General features: G+C 26.8%; 3 protein-coding genes and 2 long non-coding RNA genes across 5 annotated transcripts; 3 read left to right on the forward strand and 2 right to left on the reverse strand.

Moving 5' to 3' along the window:
• Positions 1-679: 679 nt before the first annotated feature.
• Positions 680-2,509, forward strand: LOC124954872 (solute carrier family 35 member F6). The gene is made up of 7 exons (XM_047508464.1): positions 680-756; positions 912-1,059; positions 1,138-1,488; positions 1,551-1,635; positions 1,775-1,933; positions 2,046-2,200; positions 2,348-2,509. The coding sequence occupies exons 1-7, from the start codon at positions 680-682 to the stop codon at positions 2,507-2,509; spliced, it is 1,137 nt and encodes a 378-aa protein (XP_047364420.1).
• Positions 2,510-2,853: 344 nt separating this feature from the next.
• LOC124954686 lies at positions 2,854-5,096 on the reverse strand. Its single transcript, XR_007102617.1, has 3 exons — positions 4,405-5,096; positions 4,130-4,300; positions 2,854-4,050 (listed from the first exon to the last, which is right to left on the reverse strand). It is a non-coding gene; the product is annotated as an uncharacterized LOC124954686 (long non-coding RNA).
• A 363-nt stretch (positions 5,097-5,459) lies between these two features.
• On the forward strand, positions 5,460-12,573 carry LOC124954958. The gene is made up of 3 exons (XR_007102720.1): positions 5,460-5,755; positions 5,841-12,186; positions 12,279-12,573. It is a non-coding gene; the product is annotated as an uncharacterized LOC124954958 (long non-coding RNA).
• A 2,172-nt stretch (positions 12,574-14,745) lies between these two features.
• LOC124954954 (piwi-like protein Siwi) lies at positions 14,746-21,844 on the reverse strand. Its single transcript, XM_047508655.1, has 11 exons — positions 21,719-21,844; positions 20,845-21,159; positions 20,186-20,261; positions 20,000-20,110; positions 18,521-18,729; positions 18,244-18,429; positions 17,425-17,592; positions 17,068-17,353; positions 16,602-16,954; positions 16,111-16,513; positions 14,746-15,971 (listed from the first exon to the last, which is right to left on the reverse strand). Exons 2-11 carry the CDS (start codon positions 21,112-21,114, stop codon positions 15,325-15,327), a joined length of 2,709 nt encoding a protein of 902 aa, XP_047364611.1. The 5' UTR covers positions 21,115-21,159; positions 21,719-21,844; the 3' UTR covers positions 14,746-15,324.
• A 27-nt stretch (positions 21,845-21,871) lies between these two features.
• Positions 21,872-23,700, forward strand: LOC124954955 (coiled-coil domain-containing protein 130 homolog). Its single transcript, XM_047508656.1, has 5 exons — positions 21,872-22,223; positions 22,361-22,676; positions 22,752-23,012; positions 23,139-23,277; positions 23,351-23,700. The coding sequence occupies exons 2-5, from the start codon at positions 22,365-22,367 to the stop codon at positions 23,560-23,562; spliced, it is 924 nt and encodes a 307-aa protein (XP_047364612.1). The 5' UTR covers positions 21,872-22,223; positions 22,361-22,364; the 3' UTR covers positions 23,563-23,700.
• Positions 23,701-24,500: the final 800 nt, after the last annotated feature.

Here is a 24,500-nt window from a genome sequence, read left to right on the forward strand (position 1 = left end):
TTTATTTAATAGTTAAACGATAGTATAAATATTCCATTGAAGTAAGTAACGAATTATTTATAGAAATAAAACGATGATAACTTTGTTTCTACATCGAATTAATCAAGTTATTTTTTTCTGAAATTCTTTGTTCTAAAGAGTTCGGTTAAAGTATACGACCGTATTATATTTCATTTTTATTATGTATTTATCTTTATGAGGTTGTAAACAAACTTTAAAACTTTCCCATTTTACATTTTATCGTATGGAAAATGAATTAATTTAAATGCAATATTATGAAATGAACGTATAGCAAGTAATAATTTAATTCCATTGAAAGATATTTGATAATTTTATCTATTTATCAGAAATATTTTTAAATCTTTCTTTAATAATTTGATACATTTTACTTGAGTCAATGTACATTTTTCTAATCTATTTTTATCTTCTATGTTTTAAACATATTTTTAATAGTAGAGATTATTAGCAACTGATAACAAGTAGTAAACAGTGCTCTTTTTGAAATTAGATGTCTATTATTTATATGATACTAAATTTACATTGGAGTCTTAAATAGGCATAGATATTATTTATTTTTACAATGATCTAGTTATTATGTTCTGATTTATTTTAATTAAATAATAATTAAAAGTTTATATATATATAATTTTCCTCAGGTTATACATTCAACTTTTTAAATATGGCCTGGACACATTATCAACGCATTTTAGCTATTCTTATGGTTGTTACTGGTTCATTTAATACTCTCTCTGTAAAGTAAGTATTTTACTATATGATATGTGTACGTGTGTGTGTATGTGTGTGCGTGTACATGTAAGTACTTACAATAATCTCTTGTATTAATAATTTTATTATATTATTCAATTGAAAGGAAGAGACGATATTTTGTAATAAATTATATTTTTATCTAGATATGCAGATAAACAAGTTGTGCCTGGACAAGATGGAATACCTCGTCATTTTAATCATCCTTTTATGCAATCTTCATTTATGTTCTTGGGTGAAATGTTATGCTTTTTCATTTTTAAAATTGCATATTGTTACTACAGTCGTAAGGATGTAAGTATTTTTTTTTCTAAAAATTCTTATCTCTTTCTGTTTTTAATTTTTAATCTAATCCAAATAATTATCATATAGGATGGTTCTGTAGATAATAGTACCTTAACTAAAGGATCTCGCAGCTTCAATCCATTTGTCTTATTTATACCAGCTATGTGTGATATGTTAGCAACTTCTATTATGTACGTTGGTCTCAACATGACTTATGCCAGCAGTTTTCAAATGTTGCGTGGTGCAGTTATAGTTTTTACTGGTATTCTTTCAATGGGATTCCTTGATAGAAACTTAGGTAGAAGAGAATGGATAGGAATTGTATGCGTTTTAATAGGTTTAGCGCTTGTTGGCATAAGTGATATAATGGTTATGAAAGATGATGACGTTAACCTGAATTCTATTTTAACTGGAGATTTATTAATAATTTGTGCGCAGGTATAATCACATTTAATATATAATATTTTTAATCATAGACTAAAAAACATTATTTTTTCTAGGTAATAACAGCAGTTCAAATGGTAATAGAAGAAAAATTTGTTGCTGGTCAAGATATTCCTGCTTTGCAAGCAGTTGGTTGGGAAGGTATGAATTACAATATTTCAAATGAAAGAATATTGATTTTGCAAACATTAAATAATTTATATGACATATTTCTTTCTTCTCAATATATATTTTTAAATAAAATTAAATTATAGTAAACAAGCTGTGCATTTTTTTCTAGGTATTTTTGGATTTATTGGTATATGTCTGGTTATGATCCCTCTTAATTTTATTTATGCACCACCACCATTTGCGGATAATTCACGAGGAACTCTTGAAGCTACTGCGGATGCTTTTGTACAAATTGGAAATAGTGGCAGATTACTAATGGCAATAGTTGGTTAGTAAAGTCTATAATTTATTACTATTATATTACATAAAAATAAATTATTATAATGTATTATGTCATCTTTTATATTAACTAAGAACTTCCATTTTTTTCTTTTACACAGGAATAGCATTCAGTATAGCATTTTTTAATTTTGCTGGTATTAGTGTCACAAAAGAAATCAGTGCTACAACAAGAATGATTTTAGACAGCATACGAACGATTGTTATATGGGCTTTTTCATTGCAATTTAAATGGCAAGATTTTCATTATCTCCAGGTAATTATATATTTTAAAATAAGTAATATTTAAAAGAATCTTTCTGATTTTAATGATATACATTTATCAAATATTCAAAACCGTCATAATTTTCAATATTATTTTATAAAATTCACCATATAAATTATAAATGAAATCTTTTTCTAGCTCATTGGTTTTGCAATTCTTTTAATTGGAATGTTTTGTTATAACAATGTGTTAATTCCACAATTGGTAAAAAAATGTCAGTTCTGCTTAATAAGAAAGAAACGCGCTACTGATGAGGAAAGCATTGTTAACATTGCTGCAGATGTTCTAGAAAATATATAAAAAGCAATGATAAAAATTGTTGCAATAAGTATAATGATTATTAAAACCATTATATATGGGATGATCGATAACGATTTAAAAAGGAAACAGTCAGATCTGTGATGTTATATATAAACACATCATTTATACTTATGACAAAAAAGCTATGGTACATTTTTCATATCTTCATCTTTGTCATTATACTATAATATAATACATAATACGTAGAAATTTATTGTTAGTATTATTTATATTATATGGAGAAATAAACGTTATTATACAAATACATTAAACTATATATATACATATATATATATATATACATATATATATATATATATATATATATATATTTATATATCTGGAAAATATAATACATAAATTTGCTCAGTTGTTCTATATTATTATTAGTATTTTACTAATTGATAAATATATATTGAAAAAATAAAAAATGCACCATATAAATAGATTCTATTTTATTTGATTGCTTATGGACTTGGCAGTGACATTAAAGCTGGATATATGCAATTGTATATGAATCTCTTTCAAATGAATTATGTTATGTATAAATTTTTATGAAATTGTAACGGAATGTATTTTATTATTATAAAAATTTATGAATTAAAAATATAAAAAGTACAAAAACTTTATAACATTGGTACAAATTTATTATTTATCGTTTTGTACGTAGTAAAAAAAAAAAAAGATCTTATTAAATGTTTGTGCTTGTTATCATATACCCAAACTTTAGCAATAGTCGGATAATAATTTTCTTGCGAAGTTATACTAAATACTGACTTTTATAAAGAAACATTATCTTCCAACGCTTTCTTACAATCAATTAACTATTAGAATTCTAAAAATCATTGAAAAAAAGATCTTGTTGAAAAGTCCCAAAAGGCATAATCTTGCTTGTTTTTATACTTGTCGATAAATACCAAGTGGTGTAATACGTTTATATATATATACGCATATATATATATATATATATACGATGTTCTCTTTTTAGATTTAACAAAACGTTGAAGAAATGCTGTTTTGCACATTTTTAATTGAATAGAAGTATTTTTAAATAAAATAAATAAAAACAACATTGTTTATATATCTATAATTTTTATATGATTAAAAAAACAAGATGACCCACGCGCTATTGAAAGTGCGAATTACAATATGTCTGACACGACGTGATTTAACAAAATCTGAGCATATCATCTATTATGTAACGTGGATTGTTAATGCACACGTACGTCTCTCCATTGTTTTTCTTAACTTAAGTACTTTCTTTTAAGGATCATATATCACCATTAGAAATATTTATCACCTTGGGAACCTATTGGATATTAGCTAACAAAACGCATAGATGAAGAACACAGGGCCACCTTTGTCTGGTCTTAGGTATTCTTAGTAAAGTATTTGGATTTCGATAATATGTCAAGCTGGCCAATAAATAAATAGTGAAAGTAGACGCCTAGGTGCAATAAGTCAAGGATTATCTGGTTTCTTTGCCTTAAAATATCCATTGACACCCTTTTAATCTACACGATCATTAGAATAAAGGGGGCCTAAAAAAATAAATATTGCACATGTAATATTTAAACATTTCAATGAACTATCCCCAAGCAATGGGCATTTATTTTTTACCCTTTTTATGCTCAGATCATACTTCAACTCTGCTCTTTTTATTCCCTTTCCTAATCTCGTTACAATCTGCGTGGATAATTCTAAAGACGTCAAAATAAGGCAGTCAAGTTACATCTTTCAGACTCATGACATCTAAATTCTCAAGTCTTATTATACAGCCAGTACAATTAACTATACATCATTACATAAAACACATAAACAATTGTAACTTATTTCATCAAATATACGGTAATAACTTCAATGCATGCAATATTTAATATCACGCATCTACTTACCGAGAGTTTCACGGGATCCTTTAAAAGAATGTGCGTTCTCCCATTAATTTGCAGGAACACGGTATTTTGCTGATGACCTTCAACGGTATCCTAGCCTAGTGTCGCCGTCTTTATATTCATCGTGAACAGTGGGTCTATTATAGCTCGAACAAAAAGGAAAAGTCGGGGGATATTCTCTGTGCAAATCGACTATCATCGTTGGTCAGGTGCGAGACGCGTATTTAGAATCGCTCTCGTAGTTGCATCCTCACGACGCAACATAAATAAATTCTTTGTTATTTTTTAAAATGAAATATAAACAGCGTGATCACGCTGCGTGACTATGTTAATGAGAAAAAAAAAAATATCAATACATTTTCGCAGCTAGACATAATTACGTACAGATCGTTATAAAATCATATTTTTTTCGAAAAGCTAAGAAAACAATGAAAGTATTGAAAGTAAAATCAGTGAAGTAATTTTACATTCTCCTATTTGTTGTTCGGATATATCATAAACGTTCACAAAAGAAAAAAGAAAAAATATATTATTATTTATATTATTTTATTATCTCCTTTTTTAATCTTTGCATACAAAAATAAATCTATTTTATTTACCAATCTATCTTAAGCTACGAATGTCATTGCATGTATATAATTTGACACTACAATTCTGTTAAATTCTTTATCGGTAAGAAAAAAACATATTTATTATATACATAAATATACGCATGCATAAATGTAAAATGTTCGCTAAAATATCTAATATCACTTTATCTTATATTATATTATATTATATTATATTTATATATGCATATGTATGTAATAAGTTTTTATAATGTAACTACATACTTTAATCTTGAAATAAAAAAAAATATAAGAAAAAAAGAATGATTCAAATGGTAGCAAAACTAAAAGAATAATTTTAGTAATTTGAATAAAGCAATCTACGTGTAAGTCTAAAATAAACAAAAAATATATATACATACATGTATACACTAAATAAATATATACTAAACCGATATATTTAGTATATATGAACTAAAAAGTAATCGTCTCTTTTTTGAAAGCAGAAAAATAATATATTATTGGAATATCATCATATCACGTTCGCTTTTATACGTATGATACGGATATGATGTATGTTTAAGTAATGATCTCAGGATTTAGAAATCGGCAACATTGTACAAACACTGTGGCGCTATCTGAGACGTACATATATCTCTATTCTGCCTTCAGTATTAATTTCAACTCGGTTGAATTAAAACGAGCAATTTCATAGCGAATTTTATAAAAGTATGTTTTATTGATACGTTACCGAAATGATTTCTAAATATGAGAGCAACATCTTAGACTGTACATAGTTTCTCGAGGTAACTATTTTGCAGATGATAATGTGGATCCTTTCATTAAGTGTTATATAAATATTTTTACTGAATCAATCTCATTAATTTTTAGATGCATCTCGTATATGTATTATATTTACGTATAATGTGTATATATCCCTTTGTAAATAATAGAAATGGAGATTCGAAATTACAAATAATATAAAACATTATTCAGCGTATCGGGTGGTTCTCGCCGTAAATGTACACCAACGAAATATGCAAGCTTATGTGCATATTGACATGGAGCTGGTACCCTTATAGTATTAAACGAATTATAGTACATATGGGTGAGGTTGTACGTCAGTTGTTGAATCATTTCTATATTGCAACCAAGATTATCATCAATTATAATATACGATGTTGGCGTAACAGTGCCCTGCGTAGTGTGTTGAGATACGATAAAAAAACTTGGATATACTGGATTAGTAACTATGACGTCATTCACAATTGTGCCACATGGCGGATTTTTTCTCTTATAAAAAAATCGTGTATTCACTCGTTTGTTAACGATTATAAATGCCATTTTTATTGTCTTTTTAACCTCTTTTCCAAATACTTTAGCAATTCTCTTTCTTATGTTACTTACCTCTTGACTATTGACTAACTTCAATTGACTCTCGCCAACACCATCGCGATAGATCACAATATTTTTAGGATATCTACCTTCATTGTATTTTTTATATTCTAATATAAAGTTACAAATATGGTCAGCTATGTTTTTTGATAATTCCTCACCCTTTTCATGTTTACTTACAACACTGATATATCTGGTTAAATGTTTGTTTAAAGTACCTACTGTAGCACCTGCAAAAATATTGTTTTTTATTTTTTTTAATACATGAAATCACCGTTCATATATTATAATATATTTCAAATATTTATTGTAAAATACTTACCAATATCAAAGTTTTTACATCTTCTATCATGACAAACATCAAAACCAATCACCATTAATTCCGAAAATACCGATGGCAAATCGACATACCATGGAATTCCACCAAGTTTACAATTCATTTGAACAATTAACTTTTGAGCTATGGATTCTTTCTTTGGCGATTTTAAGTTTTCCAAAAAAATCATCTGTGATGGAATTATACGGTCAATGCAACATTTTATTTTTAAATCACGATATCTTTGTGAATTATTCTTGTCATCAGTAACGCAAACAACAAATTGTATGTTATCTTTATACACATTCTCTATTGTATCCATTATTGCATTATAATTCTCCATCATAACAAGATTTGGTGTTTCCATGTGAAATTGAATATCGGCTGCTTTTTTAAGCAAAACATGTTGGAATAACTGTCAAATCAAAATTTAATCAATCAATTGATTATTTTAAGTTGATTATTTATTAAAGTCTAAATCGAAGATAAAAATATAATACCATCCAGTCATTTTTATGTTCCTTTATACAGATCACAATCCATTTGGTTAATTTTTTAGAATCATACATGGAATTTCTATAAAATAGTGATTGCCAATAATCATATCTGTTTTCTATTCCATCTTTTCCAGAGAAAAAAAGTTTTGCATAAGGTAATAAACGTCCATCAACTTCAACCAAATCTTTTTGGAATTTTAATTTATATGAATCTAATTGTTTAATATTCTTCGGTTTAGAGTGAATTTTTTTATTTAAATCTAATAACTGATCAATTCGTTGGGAAGGCCATATTTGTGAAAATTTGGATATTGTTTTTAATATATTACTATTTTGCATCATTTCATTTGTCTGACCTGTATATACATATACATAAATACACGCGCGCGCATACGATTAGTTCGCCTTATATATTAGTTCAATTATATATTATATAATATATAAGTTAGTACATACATCTTCATGCACTGCCTCGATATCAAATATACTCACCTAATTTATAAGACAATTCAGGAATTAAATAAATATCGGTATTTTGAATTGCTAGATTACGTGATTTTTGTTGCATGTTTACAATGAGCAAAGGCTGTCTTAGGTCTTGTATAGTTATATTATATCTGTCCTTATAGTATTCTATAAATTTAATTTCTTGATTTACTCGATTTAGTAGAAACGTACTCATTGGTGATAACTGAAAGTTAACATTTACGATCTTATATGTATTGTAATTGTAATGAGTAAATACAATATATCCTTTGACTTCTTCAAGAAATGTTTCCTATAAATGTACATTTAATTATTACCATTCATTAATATTTTGAAGATACTGAAAGTTATTTGTTACATTACCCTTTTGTTCTCATCTTGTTCATATTTATACCAAGTATGTAAAAGTGACTTAGTAGACAAAATTTTGTACGTTGGGTCTATGCACGCATAAGTATCCATTTCACGTTTCTTAATAAATGTGATGAAACCTGGCCACAATTCTACATTATAATTCTTAAATTCCACCTGTTTTAAAATATATATAACATCCTAAATAAGTAGATATATACATATTTAAATCTATAGGAATTTATACATAAATACATTTCTACATATTTAAATACTAATGTATTATATTAGGTTGAGGAAACAAAATTCATTATTTTATTTTTTTTTTTTTTTATTTGACCCAAATCGAACAATCTGAAACATATTAAATAAAGTCTTGAAGTTCACGCAAAAATAATGGATTTCTAATATTTTTATTATTTTTATCGTAGTATCTTTGTATATGTAGGCCCACGAAACTACGCTACGGATCTGATTAATAGAACAGGAAAACTAAGTTCGCAGAACGATTAAATAAATAAAAATATTTTGTAAGATTATCAATTTTTTGTTCTGCTACGCATGGAATAGAAAGAGAAGTGCTAAAAAATATGGCAAAAAAAGAGAACAAAATAATATCAGGACTATTTATATTTTTGAAAGGACAATTTGAGGACAGTTGACAAATGCCAGTTATCGACAGTAGAGAGAGTTAAGTTTAGTTATTTTCGAATGTTTCAAATTATATCGTTATCTATCTTTCTTTTTCTTTTTTTACTTATAAGTTTCTACTTTAAGCATTGAAATATAACTTTAAAAAATAAAAAAACCATTATTTTAGTCCCTAGTAATTGTTATACTTAGTTAATCCCACATATATATGTAATTATATAAGAATGTATTACGCTTTGACAATGACATAATCATGGTAATTTAGCTGTTTACTCACTTTATTGTTTTTATCATATGAATTTTGAAAAATTGATCGTAGATTTATCTCATTTAAGCATTCCTTTAATATTAAACTGAAACAATACACTAGACATTGTGTATTACTTCCCTTTACATCCATGGTTTTTCGATAATCTATAACTATTAGAATATCATTTTGAACATTGTTTTCATCAAAATATTTTGAATTGATATTATACATCTGAAAGTTAATATTTTCTTATTGCAGATAAATATTATACGTTTATTTTAATATTTCAATATTAGTAAATGTTAATACTTACTTCAGGAAAACGTTTTGATGAAAATAATGAATAACCGTCATAAATACATCCTTTTAGTGGTGGTTCAATATTTTGAAACAAATATTTACGCATTCTCTTAATATATTGAACTGGAGTAAAATTAACACAATGTTTTATAAAAGTCCAATCATCAGAATATAGAAACTTGAAATAATTTGTCTGAAGTTTAATAGTTGAACCTACAAATTAAAAATATTTTTTTTCATAGATTATAATCGAGATTTTAAATAATAATTAAATAGATCGAAATTTCTAATACGATCGAATATAGAGGGCAAATGTTATATTATACGATATAAAAGAAAAAGAAAGGAGAAAAAAAAGTGAGAAGAGAACAAAAAGAAAATAAAAAACATTAAATATTATAAGACACAGAACGGAAAGAAAAAAAGCAATCGTATCAAAACAAACACAAACACGTTTCAGAATCTATTATCCTTTATTATCCTCCATGCTTTTTTTTTTATCCGTTATTTTAAACAAAACCTGATTGTTCTTCATCAAACTGTCTGCATGTTAACTAATCTAATTATTTTCATTGATAATTCCTTAATCTGATTCAAAGTTATCATATAAAAAAGTATTATAAAAAAAGAAGCGAAGTCTCCATATCTTGACTAATTATAAGATACCTCAGAATTAAGTAATTTTTTTCAATATTCTTATTTTTCCTTCACTTACATATAAATAAAATCAAAAACGTTATAATAAGATAAATGCATGTGTGTTTAAAAGAAAAAGAGCGCTTCATGGATATGATCATAAAAACTATGTCTGTAAATACCTATAAATGACTTACAAAACAAATAGAAAAGGTCGACGGTATGCCGAATTAAGCAAAAACAAAAGTGCCGTGTCAACAAGAAAAAAACGTTTGATGTCTTACAAGCCATTTGGCAAATTTTTTAAATTAATATTTTCTTTATTACGAATCCTTTTTTCTGCTTTCCCATTCCTAATCTTAAACTAGCAAAAATTATATCGATAAATAATTATATAGATAAAAATAATAAATGATGAAAGTGTAAATTCATAACATAGATGTTTCATTTATTTTAATTATAAAAAGCAAAACTTACCAGGTTCTGGAAAATTTTGTTTAATTCTTTTACTTTGGGTCGAAGAAGGAAAATAATCTTTAGAACTTCCCGCTAATAAAAATAAATATTTGTATATGAATATTTTTAATATACATACACGCGTGCCTTTTAATTAAGTAATGTATTACTTCGAACATTGTATCCACTACGTACCTACAGGATAGTCATCTTCAAATAGTCGTCTTTTATGACTTGAGCTCTACAACATTATTCCAATTTATTCCAAATTATTTATAGCATTGTCTTTAGTTAATAATAATACATATTATATGAATTCTTCATTGTTAATTTTTAATAATCCTTTCTTAAACCGATGTGCTCAGTATTATATATATAGATAAATAGATAGATAGATATCACTAATATACATTGTTCCATAGTAAAATCAGATAAAAAAAAATAACATAAGATACACAAAACAAAATTTAGTTAAGTGTATGTCGAATTATGATATACTATATGGAATTTATAAATACGTTCATTGTTAGTCATTGCTTTAGTCATTGCTACTTTGACTAAATTATATAAGAATTTAGTTTACAATATTCAAAAGAATAAATAAAACTTGTATCATAAATAATGAACATATAGATACATTTTATACCGTACTTGTTATCACTAACTAATTATCACTAACTTAAGCACGCCATGCATCCACATATTACATGCGTAAATGTATGTGTGTGAAAATAAAACGAATGTACGAAAAAACCATAAATATATAATATCTCACAAAAATTACACAAAATATCTATTTAATTTAATGTTTTAATATTTTCTATTATTTTTACTTACTTGATCTTTTGACATATATCTTTTATGCTGACGCTGTTCTGACATTGATTGCGAAGGTCCAGGCGAAGATAATACTTCTGACTGCGACTTTTCACTCAGCGACGATGATGATCCAAACTGATCACTAGACAGGTATTCATCAGAACGGTATCCTTTAGTATCCTTGTATGTTTTAGGAGACTGGTATTTTCTAGGAGACTGGTATTTTCCAGGAGACCGGGATGTTCCAGGAGACCGGGATGTTCCAGGAGACTGGAATTTTCTAGGAGACCGGAATGTTCCAGGAGACCGGGATGTTCCAGGAGACTGGAATTTTCTAGGAGACCGGGATGTTCCAGGAGACCGGGATGTTCCAGGAGACTGGAATTTTCTAGGAGACCGGGATGTTCCAGGAGACTGGAATTTTCTAGGAGACCGGGATGTTCCAGGAGACCGAGATGTTCCAGGAGACTGGAATTTTCTAGGAGACCGGGATGTTCCAGGAGACTGGAATTTTCCAGGAGACTGGGATTTTTCAGGAGACCGGTATTTTCTAGGAGACCGGGATTTTCCAGGAGACCGGGATTTTCCAGGAGACTGGTATTTTCTAGGAGACTGGTATTTTCTAGGAGACCGGGATTTTCTAGGAGACCGGGGTTTTTTAGGAGACTTGAATTTTTCAGGAGACTGGTATTTTCTAGGAGACCGGGATTTTCTAGGAGACCGGGGTTTTTTAGGAGACTTGAATTTTTCAGGAGACTGGTATTTTCTAGGAGACCGGGGTTTTTTAGGAGACTTGAATTTTTCAGGAGACTGGTATTTTCTAGGAGACCGGGATTTTCCAGGAGACCGGTATTTTCTAGGAGACCGGGATTTTCCAGGAGACCGGTATTTTCTAGGAGACCGGGATTTTCTAGGAGACTGGTATTTTCTAGGAGACCGGGATTTTCTAGGAGACTGGTATTTTCTAGGAGACTGGGATTTTTCAGGAGACTGGTATGATCCAGTAGACTGGGATGGTCCAGTAGATTGAAAAGGCGGGTTTGATTCTGGAGGATGGTGTGATTCAGGATATGATACAAGGTGTTGTATTGGTTCAGATTGTAATAGTTCATGCTGGTATGATACAGGCTGATTTGTCCCAGTTTGCGGTAATCCAGGGTGGTCTGTTCCAGTTTGCGGTAATCCAGGCTGATATTGCGATGGTCCAGGCTGAGATGTTTCATACTGTGGAGGTTGATCTTGATCTGGTCTATCTAAACGATGTACTCTTTTAGGTTGTACATTAGGTGACCTTTGTTTACCACCTCTATCTTGTTCCATTTTATATACTATCAAATTCGTATATAATGTTAAAATTTCAGTCCTGAAATATTTAAATTATAGATTAAAAGTAGAATTTTAAATATTATAAATATACATTAATGCCTTTAACAATCTAAATTTTTATTTTAATACATATACATTAGATATTTAAGACATTACATATTTTAATATATAATAATATTTATAAAACTGTTAATCAAATTGTATTTAATTTTAAGAAATCGAATTGAAATTAAAATTTCTACACAAAATTTCTTGTGTATGCTTTTTTGTTATATGTGAACAAAAATGTCAATACACACATGAATACGATATTGTTTAATCTATTCAAAATATATTTGCTATAAATAATAAATCGGAAAATACAAATTATGAGAATTTATTTATTAAAAATAGAAAAAATTGTATAAAACGGATATTCTTTCTTCAATATTTATAACATGCAAACAATCAATTCTATTACTTTTATTCGTAAAAATTGTTGATATATAATACAAATAATTAAATAAAAGAAAATTCAAAATATAATGTAGACTATCTATATGTAAAATATATGTAATCTATTTTTTTAAAGATAGATCCACTTAAAGAATATTATTTAATGATCAAATAATTTCATACCTCTTGATATCTTATTGATGTCTTACCTCTTTGATGTTTCTTCGCTTCATGAACAGTTATAAGTAATCGAAATTTTTTTTCTTTTGAGCCGATTCCTTAAGTCAAGCGTTATGCGCAAGCTTTCTTTTAGTTATGCGCTCCACCTAAGTACCATACCTGTTAGCAAGATACCTACTTACCGACTGAACTGCAATAATTTTGGTGTTACCGACAATATTAATGCCAATATGAAACTTATCGATTAAGGCTGTTCATCATATTTTACTTGTAGAATACATAACCAGCAACAAATATGAACAAAATATAAACTACAAAAATGCAATAGGAAAACACAATCTCCACTATATACCTATTCCATCGGTTCATAAGATTGTGTAGGTTATAGTATATAGTTTAGTAGGCTATGAATTGACACTTTTCAATACCTCATATTTATATTCTTCTTGGATGATGGCATGTGATTCTTGCTAGATTCGTTAGCGACGTTTATTTTACAATATGAACGCATAAAAAATAATAAATATAATTGATACATATATAATAATTAGTATATAAATTTGCGACAAAAAAAAAAACAAGATTTCGTCGGATATTTTATAAAAAATAATAATTTATGACAACTTATATATTAAATATTATTTTATATAATATAATTAGATATGTATTTTTTTTTCTACTTCTTCATCTTGTCATCATTTTTATTATTATATTATATATTATTATAATATATATTATTATTATAATGTAGCGTCGTAAGGGTGCAATTACAAGAGAGTTTTTAGATACGCGCCTCGCCACAGCGTCTCGTCGGATCAGCGATGATAATCGGTTTGTATAGAAAATTTCTCCTATCTCTTCCTTGTCGTTAAAGTTACAGACGCACTGTACAACGATGAATAATCCTTAGGAAAAATTACTGTTAACAATTGAGGGACGCATGTGTGCGTCAACATATAGTAATAGTAATAATACTATGTATGCTATGAGAAAAACAAGAGAAAAATAGCTTTGAAAATTCTACTTTATAAATGGTTAAGATATGGATACATGTTTTGATTTTTATAAAAATAATATATAATATATAAAATTGTAGAGATATTTTCACTATCTTACTTGGAAAATATGGACTGATTAATTCGGCACATGTCTTCTTAATTAACAAGGATTTTATTAATAAAAATATAATAACAAAGATGCTACAACTAAGACTCTTTAAATAAAATACTACAATTCTTTGCTGTAACTCTGACCCATTAAAAACTTTACTCTTTCTCTGGCTTTCATCAGACCTTAACTCTTAACTCTTTATTCTCTGTCTTTACTCTTGGTTGGTCTATTTTAGGTCTCTTTACTAACGATTTTAAGAACATTTTGAGCTTCTTAATCTTCTAATTTTCAAACCATAAACAATTCTATCTAAAAAGTTAATACATTTATTATAATTAATATCTTGAAATAAAATAAATTGAAAATTTAATTTAAACAATTTTTCATTGATCGATAGTACCTAAAAATATTAAAAAATTAAATAAAAGAATGTCTTAATATTAAAATCTCATTATGTTCTGTCAAATATAATATTTATTTTAATCAATCATACCTAAAAATACAAAAATATATTATTAATTATATTATTTTGTTTCTATTTTTTTTTATCTTTGTATACAAAAATAAACTAACTATATTAATATAATTTTATATATATATAATATGTATAAAATTATAAGCTATGAATATCTTTACATGAATATAATTTGCTACATCGATCTTGTCATTCCCCATATTGGCAAAAAAAATAACTCCTTCCACTTTCAATTACATCATACATATACAATAAGCATATTGTAAAAGATCACAAGAATATCATTATTATACCATATATAAATATGTGATAAGTCTTTCTGATGTAACTTGATGGGCTTAATCAAACAGTTAATCAAATGGTTTTATACAAAAAAATTATATATTTTAAATAAAATATATAATAAAAAAGGATAAATAAAATAATTTTAATAAATTGAATGAAGTTGTCTATAAGTAAAGCTATAATTAAAAAAAAAAAAAAAAGAAATACACACACACAATCTTCCCACCCTCTCTGTCAAAAACTTCTGCGAAAAAAAAATAAAACATTATTGATATCATGTCACATTCGCGACTATACATAAATACATGAGTATACGCGCGCGCGTGTGTGTGTGTGTGTGTACATTTATATATTTATGTATGATGTATGTATGTCGCAATATAAAGAATAGAAATGGAGATTTGATATTACAAATAATATAAAAGATCTTCCAAACGAGTGTTTGGAGCTCGATGCACATATTGACCAACTAAATATGCAAGCTTATGTGCATATTGGCATGGAGCTGGTACTCTTACAGTACCAGACCAATTGTAATACATATGCGTAAGCTTATAAGTGAGTCGTTGCATTTTATCTGCATCAAGACCAACAGTATCGTCAATTACACTGTACGAGGTGGGCGTAACAGTGCCCTGTTTAACATGTTGTGATACGATAAAAAAATCGTATTTTACTGGACTCGTAATTACGTCGTCCACAACTGTGCCACATGGCGGATTCCTTTCATTATAAAAAATTCGTGTATTCACCCGTTTGTTAACAATTATAAATGCCATTTTTACTGCCGCCTCGCTTCCATATATTTGACCAAGTCTCTTCCTTATTTCCTTTACCTCATGATTATAAACTAAGTGCACTTGACCTTCACCAACACCATCGCGATAAATCACAATACGATCAGGATATCTATTGTCATTGTATTGTCGATATGTTGCTACAAACTTACAAATATGACTAGCTATATCATTTGATAATTCTTCGCCATTACAATGTGGACTTACAGCACTGATATATCTGGTTAAATTTTTATCTAAAGTAGCTACTACAGCACCTATAAAAATATTGTTTAATATTTTTTTAAATACATAAAATGAAATAATTTTTAAATACATAAAATAAATACATAAAATCGCTCATAGATCATAGTACGTCTCATTTGAAGATAATTTTATTGTAAAAATATTGCTTACCAAAATCACGTTCTTTCATATTTGTATCATGGCAAACATCAAAACCAACTACCATTAATCCTGAAAGCGGTACTTCGACACACCATGGGACTCCACCCAGTTTACAATTCATTTGAATAGCTATCTTCGTAGCTACGGATAATCCTTTTATTAAATTTTTCCTAATAACTACCTGTGACGGGACTGGACGGTCAACGCAACATTTCTTTTTTATAGTACTGTAGCGCTCAGAACGATTATTCGTAACAACGCAAAGAACTATTTGTGGAATAGATTTACTCAGCAAACCTTCTAATGCATCAGAATATGTACTAGTTCGATCATCCGCAATTGAAAACATTCTTGGACGTTCTATATTAAATCCCATTCCATTTGCTACTTTTATAAGATTTTTTAAGAAATCCTGTCAAATCAAAATTCAATAAAACAGTTGATAAAGACCAAAAATATTTGTGTTGAAGTTTAGATTGTTAATAAAAAAAATATAATACCTCGCATTCTCGCTTTAAGTTTGATGTATAGATTAAAATCCAATTTTTCAAAGGTTTACATGCAAGTAAATGTTTATTACGCAATTCTCTTGTCCAATCTGCTTCTACACCTGCAGTTATAGCACCTGCACGAAAAACTACTTTTTCAGTAGGTAATACACGTCCTGGAATTTCAATCAAATTATTTTCCAATTCTAAATTCCATTCCTTTAATTCTTTAACAATATTTGGTTGAGAACAGAGTCTTTTATTAAACATTAATAATTTCCGAATTCGTGATTCAGGAGAGACTCGTGTATGTATCGCTAACGCTTGCATCAAATCAAAATTCGTTCTCATATTATCCGTCAAACCTATATACAACCACGCATAAAAAATTATTTTCCAGTAATATTTTTTAATACATAAATTTCCTCATAAATTTCCTCAATATCAAATATATTCATATATATATATATATGTATACCTGTCGCACGACATAATTCAGGAACTAAGTAAACTAAGCGTTCCGACTGAGTTGGTAGATTACGTGATTTTTGTTTTCCTTCAGCAACGAGCATAGGTTGATTATCGTACTTTATAATTTTATTATATTTATTCTTGTAATAATCCTTATATGATACTGACTCTCCTGATTTAAGTTGAAATGTATTCTTTGGTGTTAAGTTATAGTCAACATCCATGATCCGATATGTATTGTTATTGTAATCAGTGAGTACAACGGATCCTAAGACTTCTTCATAAAAATTTTTCTATAAATGTATATTTAATTATTACTATTCATTAATATTTTGAAGATACTGAAAGTCATATGTTAAATTACCTCTATATTGCCTGTATGCTCTTGACAACCTCTCCAAATGTCTAAAAGTGTATCCTGACGCATAACTTTATGAGTTATTTCTGCACACATAAGAATATCTCTTTCATGTTGCCTAATGGATGTGAAATAACCTGGCCACAATTCCAATTTATACTGAGCAACTACTACCTGTTATTAATACATAAGTAAATAAATATATATATATATATATATATATATATATATATATAAAATAATAAATAATATATATATATAATTATATATTTATTATATATAAATATATATATATATATTATTTAAATTTATAGGAATTTACACATAAATAGATTTCTACACATATAAATATTTATATATTATACGAATCGAGCAAATAAATAAAAATATTCTATAAGATTACCAGTTTTTTGTCCTGCTACGCAAGGAATAGAAAGAGAGATTCTAAGACATTTGGTAATTAATACACATACACATACAGAGAAAGTAAAATAATATCAACTTTATATTTTTGGAAAGACAGTCTGAGGACAGTTGACAAATGTTAAGTATCGAAATTAGAGCAAATTAAATTTAGTTATTTTCTAATGTTTCAAATTGTATAGTTATCTTTTTTTCTTTTTTTTATTACCTAAGTAAGTTTATTACCTTAAGTAAGTTTCTACCTTAAGCATTTAAATATAACTTTAAAAAATAAAAGAAAAAACTATTACTTTACATCCTTAATAATACTTATACTTAGTTAATTCCACATATACATGTATATTAAAATTTATCATGCTTCGACAAATGATATAATCATGATAATTGAAGTTTTTTACTCACTTTAGTTTCTGCATCATAATAATCACGACCAACTAATTGTAGCTTCAAATGTTCCAAGCATTTTCTCATTATTATGTTGAAAAATTGCAGATAATGATGATCATCTTTAGCCAAATCTCCAACAAATTTGATGCTTATCGTGATTTTTTCATCATCAAATTGTCTTTTTGATAGAAGATCCATTTTCTGAAAGTCATTATTTTCTTGTTATTGCAAATAAATATTTTACATAATATTTTATCATAATATTTCAATATTAATAAATGTTAAAACTTACTTCAGGTAAACGGTGACTTGTATATAATACAGTACCATCAAAAATATATGCACCCAATTTTTCTTTATGATTTCTAAGTAAAGCTTTACGTATAAGAGTATGATCTTCTTCTGGAGCGAAATCAACTCTATATTGAAAAAGAGTCCAGTTTGTAGTAGATGGTAATTTAAAATAATTTGCCCGAAGTATAACTGGTGTACCAAAAATTCCTACAAATTAAAACAATTTTTTTTCATAGAATATAATTTAAACGATAAGCAATAATTTGATGGATTAAAATTAAAGCTACAATTGAAATCTATCCAGGTAGAACTCAAGGATTCACGCGATACAGAAAGAAAAAAAGAAAGAAGGGAAAAAAAAATAAATACATGAAATATAGGACACGACCACAAGAGCGAAGCGAAAAGAAAGAGTGTTCGCAAAAAGGATAAACACAATCACATTTAAAAACCTATTATTTTTTTCTATGTCCTACTCCTCTCCTTTAAATGATGATCCAGTGGCGGATTTAGATACGGGCAGTAAATGAAAACGATCGCTTTGGCTCCCATAAAACAGAAACTCTCACACGGCGATATAAATTTAATATTACATAATAAATTTAATTTAATATCTGGTGGCTGATATATAATTTTTATTTCTATATTTTCGGTTATAATCTATAAATTTTTGCAGTATATTTCTTACTTCGTTATTTGCATGAACAATTAAAGCTAGAAAATATATCATCCACATATTCTGCATAATTGATTTATTTTAATGCGACCTCAAAAATTTTTCATGTCTCAAACTCCTTAAAGTATATTGTATACTAATCATATCCTTTTTTTCATATCAAATCGACTAATTTAATTTTTTTCATTGCTAATGCCCTAAACTGGTTCTAAATTATCATATAAAACTGTATTGTAGAGAACAAAATAACATCAGAAAATTATGTCTTAGTCAATTCTCTTAAGATCCTCCAAAATCAGGTAATTTATTTCAATATTCCTAATCTTTATCTAGCATATAAGATAAATAATCTATTTCATCTAGATACATTAAGATAAGTATATTTTTAATAGCACATAAGTGCTATGAAAGAAAAGTGTTATAAGAAATGTAAATAATAAGGTGAACCTGTGTATGTGTATGTTAAAAAAAAAAAAAAAAAAAAAAAAAAAAAAAAAAAAAAAAAAAAAAAAAAAAAAAAAAGTTTTTAGGACATTCATAAAAAGTATACGGATCTGTATACCTGCAAACAACTTACAAAACAAAGGAAGGTCGACAATATATCAAATCAAACGAAAATAAAAGTGTTGTGTGAAAAAAATGCTTTACGTATTACTAGAGATTTGAGCTTTAACTAACTTATTTTTCATTATAAGCCCTCTCGTTCATTTTTTCACTTCTGATATATTGCAGAAATGATATCCAGATAAAACGAATTGTTACAATATATATTTTATGATTAATATTAAAAGCAAAACTTACCTTTCTTTGTAGGCAAATTTTGTGGTCTTGTAACTAACATGATATCTGTAGGTACTGATCTTCTACCTCGCATGGCACCTCTACCAATTGAAGCATCTCCACCACCTCCTACTAAAAAAAATCCATATTTATATATGAATATTCTTAATACGCATTCGCGCATCTTTTAATTAAGTAATTTATTACTTGAAACATCTTTCGATTTAGAACTAGCTCCTCCAGAATAGCCTTGTGCATCTCCTCGTACTCCTCGTGCATAAGTCTACAATATTATCAATATTATAAATATTATTACAAATTATTTATAGCATTGTGATTAGTTAATAGTAATATATATTATTTGAACTTTTTATCACTAAATTTTATTAACATTAATATGAACTGATGCGTTTAACCATATATATGTAAATATTTCTAACATACATTGTTTCATTATAAAATGAGAGCAAAGAGATAATATAAGATATAAAAAATAAAATTCTGTTAAATGGAGAGATAAATTCATACTATAGGAAATTTATGATTATTGATATATAAAAGAATATATTTACAGCTATTTTTACTAAATTATATATGAATTTAGTTTATAATATTCAAAAGGATAAACAAAATTTATTTATTTAGATGAATTGATATATTTATACTGTATTTATTAAATAAATTTTAATTACATTACTAAGTTAAGAACAAGATGTATGAATATAATATATGCGAGAATATGAAAAATGAAAAGAAGTATAGATAAAACTATAAATAATATAAATTATATTTGATAAGTTTCCTACATAATTATATAAAATATCTATATAATTTAATATTTTTAACTTTTTATTATTTTTATTTACCTGAGCTGGTTTCACAGGTCTCGGCCATGCTCTTTGTGATGGTCCAGGTTGCGATGGTCCAGGTTGCGATGGTCCAGGTTGCGATGGTGCAGATTGCAATGGTCTAGGTTGCGATGATCTAGGTGATAATATAGGTTGTGATGGACTTGCCTGAGTTTGACTTGGGCCTGGTCTACGCACCCAAGCATCAGTTGTTGGTGAAGTAGGTGATTGAACGGGTGTAGTTTTTGAACGACCTCGACCTCGACCTCGGCCTTTACCTTGTTGCATCTTATATATTATTGAGTTCGTATATACTGTTAAATTTGTAATATACTGTAACATTTAAAATGACGCATACAAATTATAATATTAAATATTATAAATTTAAATATTATAAATATAAATTTATTCCCAATTTTACTTTTCATTTGAACACATAAACGTTACATATTTTAATGTATAAATAATATTCATAAAACTTTTAATTGAATTAAATTATTGTCTTTAATTTTAAGATATCGAATTGAAATTGAAATTTCAACAGAAAATTTTTCAAGTACGCTTTTCTATTATATATGAATAGGAATATCAAAACATACATTTATACTGTATATAATCTTCTTTAATTTGTTAAAAAAAATTCGAATTGTAAAAATTTATTAAAACAAAGAAAAATACGAAAGATAATATGAAACGCATTTTTCTTTGTTCAATATATTTTATATAACACGCAAACGATCAATTCTATTACTTTTATTCGTAAAAATTATTGATATATAATATTTAAAAATAATTACGTAAAAGAAAATACAGAATATAATGTAGAGGAAATTTCAAAGGTAAGATTTATTTAAATAGTATCTGATCTCAAATAATTGAATTAATGTCTTACCTTTTTAGTGTTTCTTCGTTTAATGAATAAGTAATCAGAATTTGTCTCTTACCGCGATTTTTACACGCTGAGACATTATGGGTAATTTCTTGCATTTTCTTTGTTACTAGATAAGTCTCCAAAATTAAGCTTTATTTCCAACTAAAAATTTTAGTAATATTTTTTCTTAATGCAAACAATTGTAAAACTCTTCATACAATGTGCATAATATGGCCAATCATCAATAATATATTCAATCTTTATTGTGATTCTTTCCGTTTCTATCTTGATTCTGTTTACAAAATATCTTTTGTGTCAAATTTTAACTTACAAACGAAATCATAACCTTATTCACTTTGTCGAATTAATAATCATCGTAACTATTCTTTCATTATTCAAAAATTTATCATATAAAAGCTGAATAGAAAATATATTAGGAACGTACAATAAACTGACACCTGTCAAAAATTGTATAACAATAACCTATAAATGTTAATTGAATAACTAAAAAACATTATTAATTCAGGTATTATTGTGCACAAAGAATAATTCTTATTTTGTTGTTGTATATTATTATACAAACTATATTTATCCGTTATATTTCTGATAATAGAGTTCATATTTATATGTATATTGTATATTATATTTGATGTAAATTTGTAGCACAATGGGTGAAAGAAAAGGAACAAATTTATATTATCCACCTGATTATGATCCACGCGTTGGTGGACTTAATAAATTTCTTGGAACACATGCATTACGTGAAAGAGCACGGAAAATTCATATGGGTATCCTTATTATTCGGTTTGAAATGCCATATAATATATGGTGTAATGGTTGTGGAAATCATATTGGAATGGGAGTACGATACAATGCAGAAAAGAAAAAAATTGGAATGTATTATAGTACTCCACTTTATCAATTTCGTATGAAATGTCATCTTTGTGACAATCACTTTGAAATAAAAACTGATCCTGCTGTAAGATATAAGATATATTTATTACTATCATATATGTGACTTTATAATTATACATAACAATTATACATATTTCAGAATTTAGATTATGTTATTGTAAGTGGTGCTAGACGTCAAGAGAACCGATGGGATCCTAAAGAAAATGAGCAAATCGTTCCAGAAACAAAAGAAGTTTCTCATCGACTATATGACGACGCAATGTATAAATTAGAACATAAAGTTGAGGATAAAAAGATAGCCAAATCACGAGATAAAGTATTAGAAAGCGCTATTTCTTTAAATGATGCCACATGGAAGGATGATTATAGTTCAAATTGTGCATTAAGATCTGCATTTAGGGTATTTATAATATAACATATTTCTATAATAATTGTAAAACAGTATTCTAATTAAACATATATAAAACATATAAACAAATACAAAAGATCATTTTATATATAATGATAATTATTTTATATGTCATAGGCTAAAAAGAAAGAACTTAAAAAAAAACAAGGATTAAATCAATTATTATTGAATAGATCTGGATTAAAAATAGATTTAGTAGAAGAACATGAAGATGATATTAAAACAGCTAAATTACTTATACATAATACAAAAAAAGGTAAGTTTATAAAATCTTGTTTGTACTTATTTTTAAGTTTGAATAATAATATACTTATAATTTTTAATTTTAGATATAGTTCATACAACACCATTAAAAAAATTAGTTTCTATTGTACGTTCGAAAAATAAAACGAAGAATATATCACAGTCTTTGCTAAGAAAAAAAACTAATATAAGTAAACAGATATTACCAAAGGTAGATATAGCAACATCATCAAAAAGTACTAATATCTCCACTTCCTTAGTCAATTACGATGGTTCATCTACTGACACTGAAGCATAACGTACGTTTTTAAACTTTGAATTATAATGTAAATATGTAATTAATATTGATTGTAAACTTTTGAGATGTTTTATTATTTAATATATAACATTTGTATATAATATTTAAAATAAAAAAAAAACTCTGATAAATATTGAATTATACGTGAACTATAGATATATAAATATATTTTGTAAATATTTTGTAAAAGAGAAAAATCTAAATGTTTGATTCCTAATCATTGATGTAAATTTTACATGCTTTCTTATATCGATGAGAATTCACAGTTATTTATTTACGGTTATTTCGTAATCTATTTTTAATATATACATATATATATATATATATATATATATATATATCTCAGTTGCAATTAAAAATAGGTTATATAAATTAGAATTAAAATTAAAATAATATTGAGATTAAAAAATTTTTTGATATTGAATTCAATATTATAATACTGAGTTCAGTTTTATAATATCAAGGAGAATTAACGTGCTTTGTAGTCGATTAAAAATTGTTAATTGATCAATAAATTAATGCAAATATTGTACTATATTACATTTTTATATTCTTAAGTTTTTTCATACTTTAACGTTAATAATAATATATCTTTATTATGAAAATAAAAAATATTAATAAAATAAAAGAAATATATTCTGATAAGTTTTCTGATGTCAAAGATAAATCCAGTGGAGTTACCAGTGATGATGAGACAAATAATAATGTACAGATGTAGTATAAATGAAAAAAAATTAAACAATTAACCTATAATAGTGAATGTAGTACCAGCGAGAACGAAACAGATACTCATAACATTAAGTAGAAAAAATATAATACAAAAAGAAATTTAGAAGTTTTTCATAATATTAAGATATTTCCAAATGATCTTCAAAGTATAAATAAAATTAACAGGTATTATGTTTATATGTATCCTAGATATAATAATCAAAATAAAT

This window comes from Vespa velutina, chromosome 16 (genome assembly GCF_912470025.1).
Source record: "Vespa velutina chromosome 16, iVesVel2.1, whole genome shotgun sequence".
Lineage (NCBI taxonomy): Eukaryota > Metazoa > Arthropoda > Insecta > Hymenoptera > Vespidae > Vespa > Vespa velutina.

What these genes read in the sequence shown, in the direction of transcription:
- LOC124954872 (XM_047508464.1), top strand. Translation starts at nt 680, where the DNA reads ATGGCCTGGACACATTATCAACGCATTTTAGCTATTCTTATGGTTGTT. An exon ending in GTTACTACAGTCGTAAGGAT is followed by an intron (nt 1,060 to 1,137) that starts GTAAGTATTTTT and finishes ATTATCATATAG; the next exon opens with GATGGTTCTGTAGATAATAG. An exon ending in ATTACTAATGGCAATAGTTG is followed by an intron (nt 1,934 to 2,045) that starts GTTAGTAAAGTC and finishes TCTTTTACACAG; the next exon opens with GAATAGCATTCAGTATAGCA.
- LOC124954954 (XM_047508655.1), bottom strand. Translation starts at nt 21,114, where the DNA reads ATGCAACAAGGTAAAGGCCGAGGTCGAGGTCGAGGTCGTTCAAAAACT. An exon ending in CAAGTCACCGTTTACCTGAA is followed by an intron (nt 18,430 to 18,520) that starts GTAAGTTTTAAC and finishes AATGACTTTCAG; the next exon opens with AAAATGGATCTTCTATCAAA. An exon ending in AGCATACAGGCAATATAGAG is followed by an intron (nt 17,354 to 17,424) that starts GTAATTTAACAT and finishes ATACATTTATAG; the next exon opens with AAAAATTTTTATGAAGAAGT.
- LOC124954955 (XM_047508656.1), top strand. Translation starts at nt 22,365, where the DNA reads ATGGGTGAAAGAAAAGGAACAAATTTATATTATCCACCTGATTATGAT. An exon ending in AAATAAAAACTGATCCTGCT is followed by an intron (nt 22,677 to 22,751) that starts GTAAGATATAAG and finishes TACATATTTCAG; the next exon opens with AATTTAGATTATGTTATTGT. An exon ending in TATACATAATACAAAAAAAG is followed by an intron (nt 23,278 to 23,350) that starts GTAAGTTTATAA and finishes TTTTAATTTTAG; the next exon opens with ATATAGTTCATACAACACCA.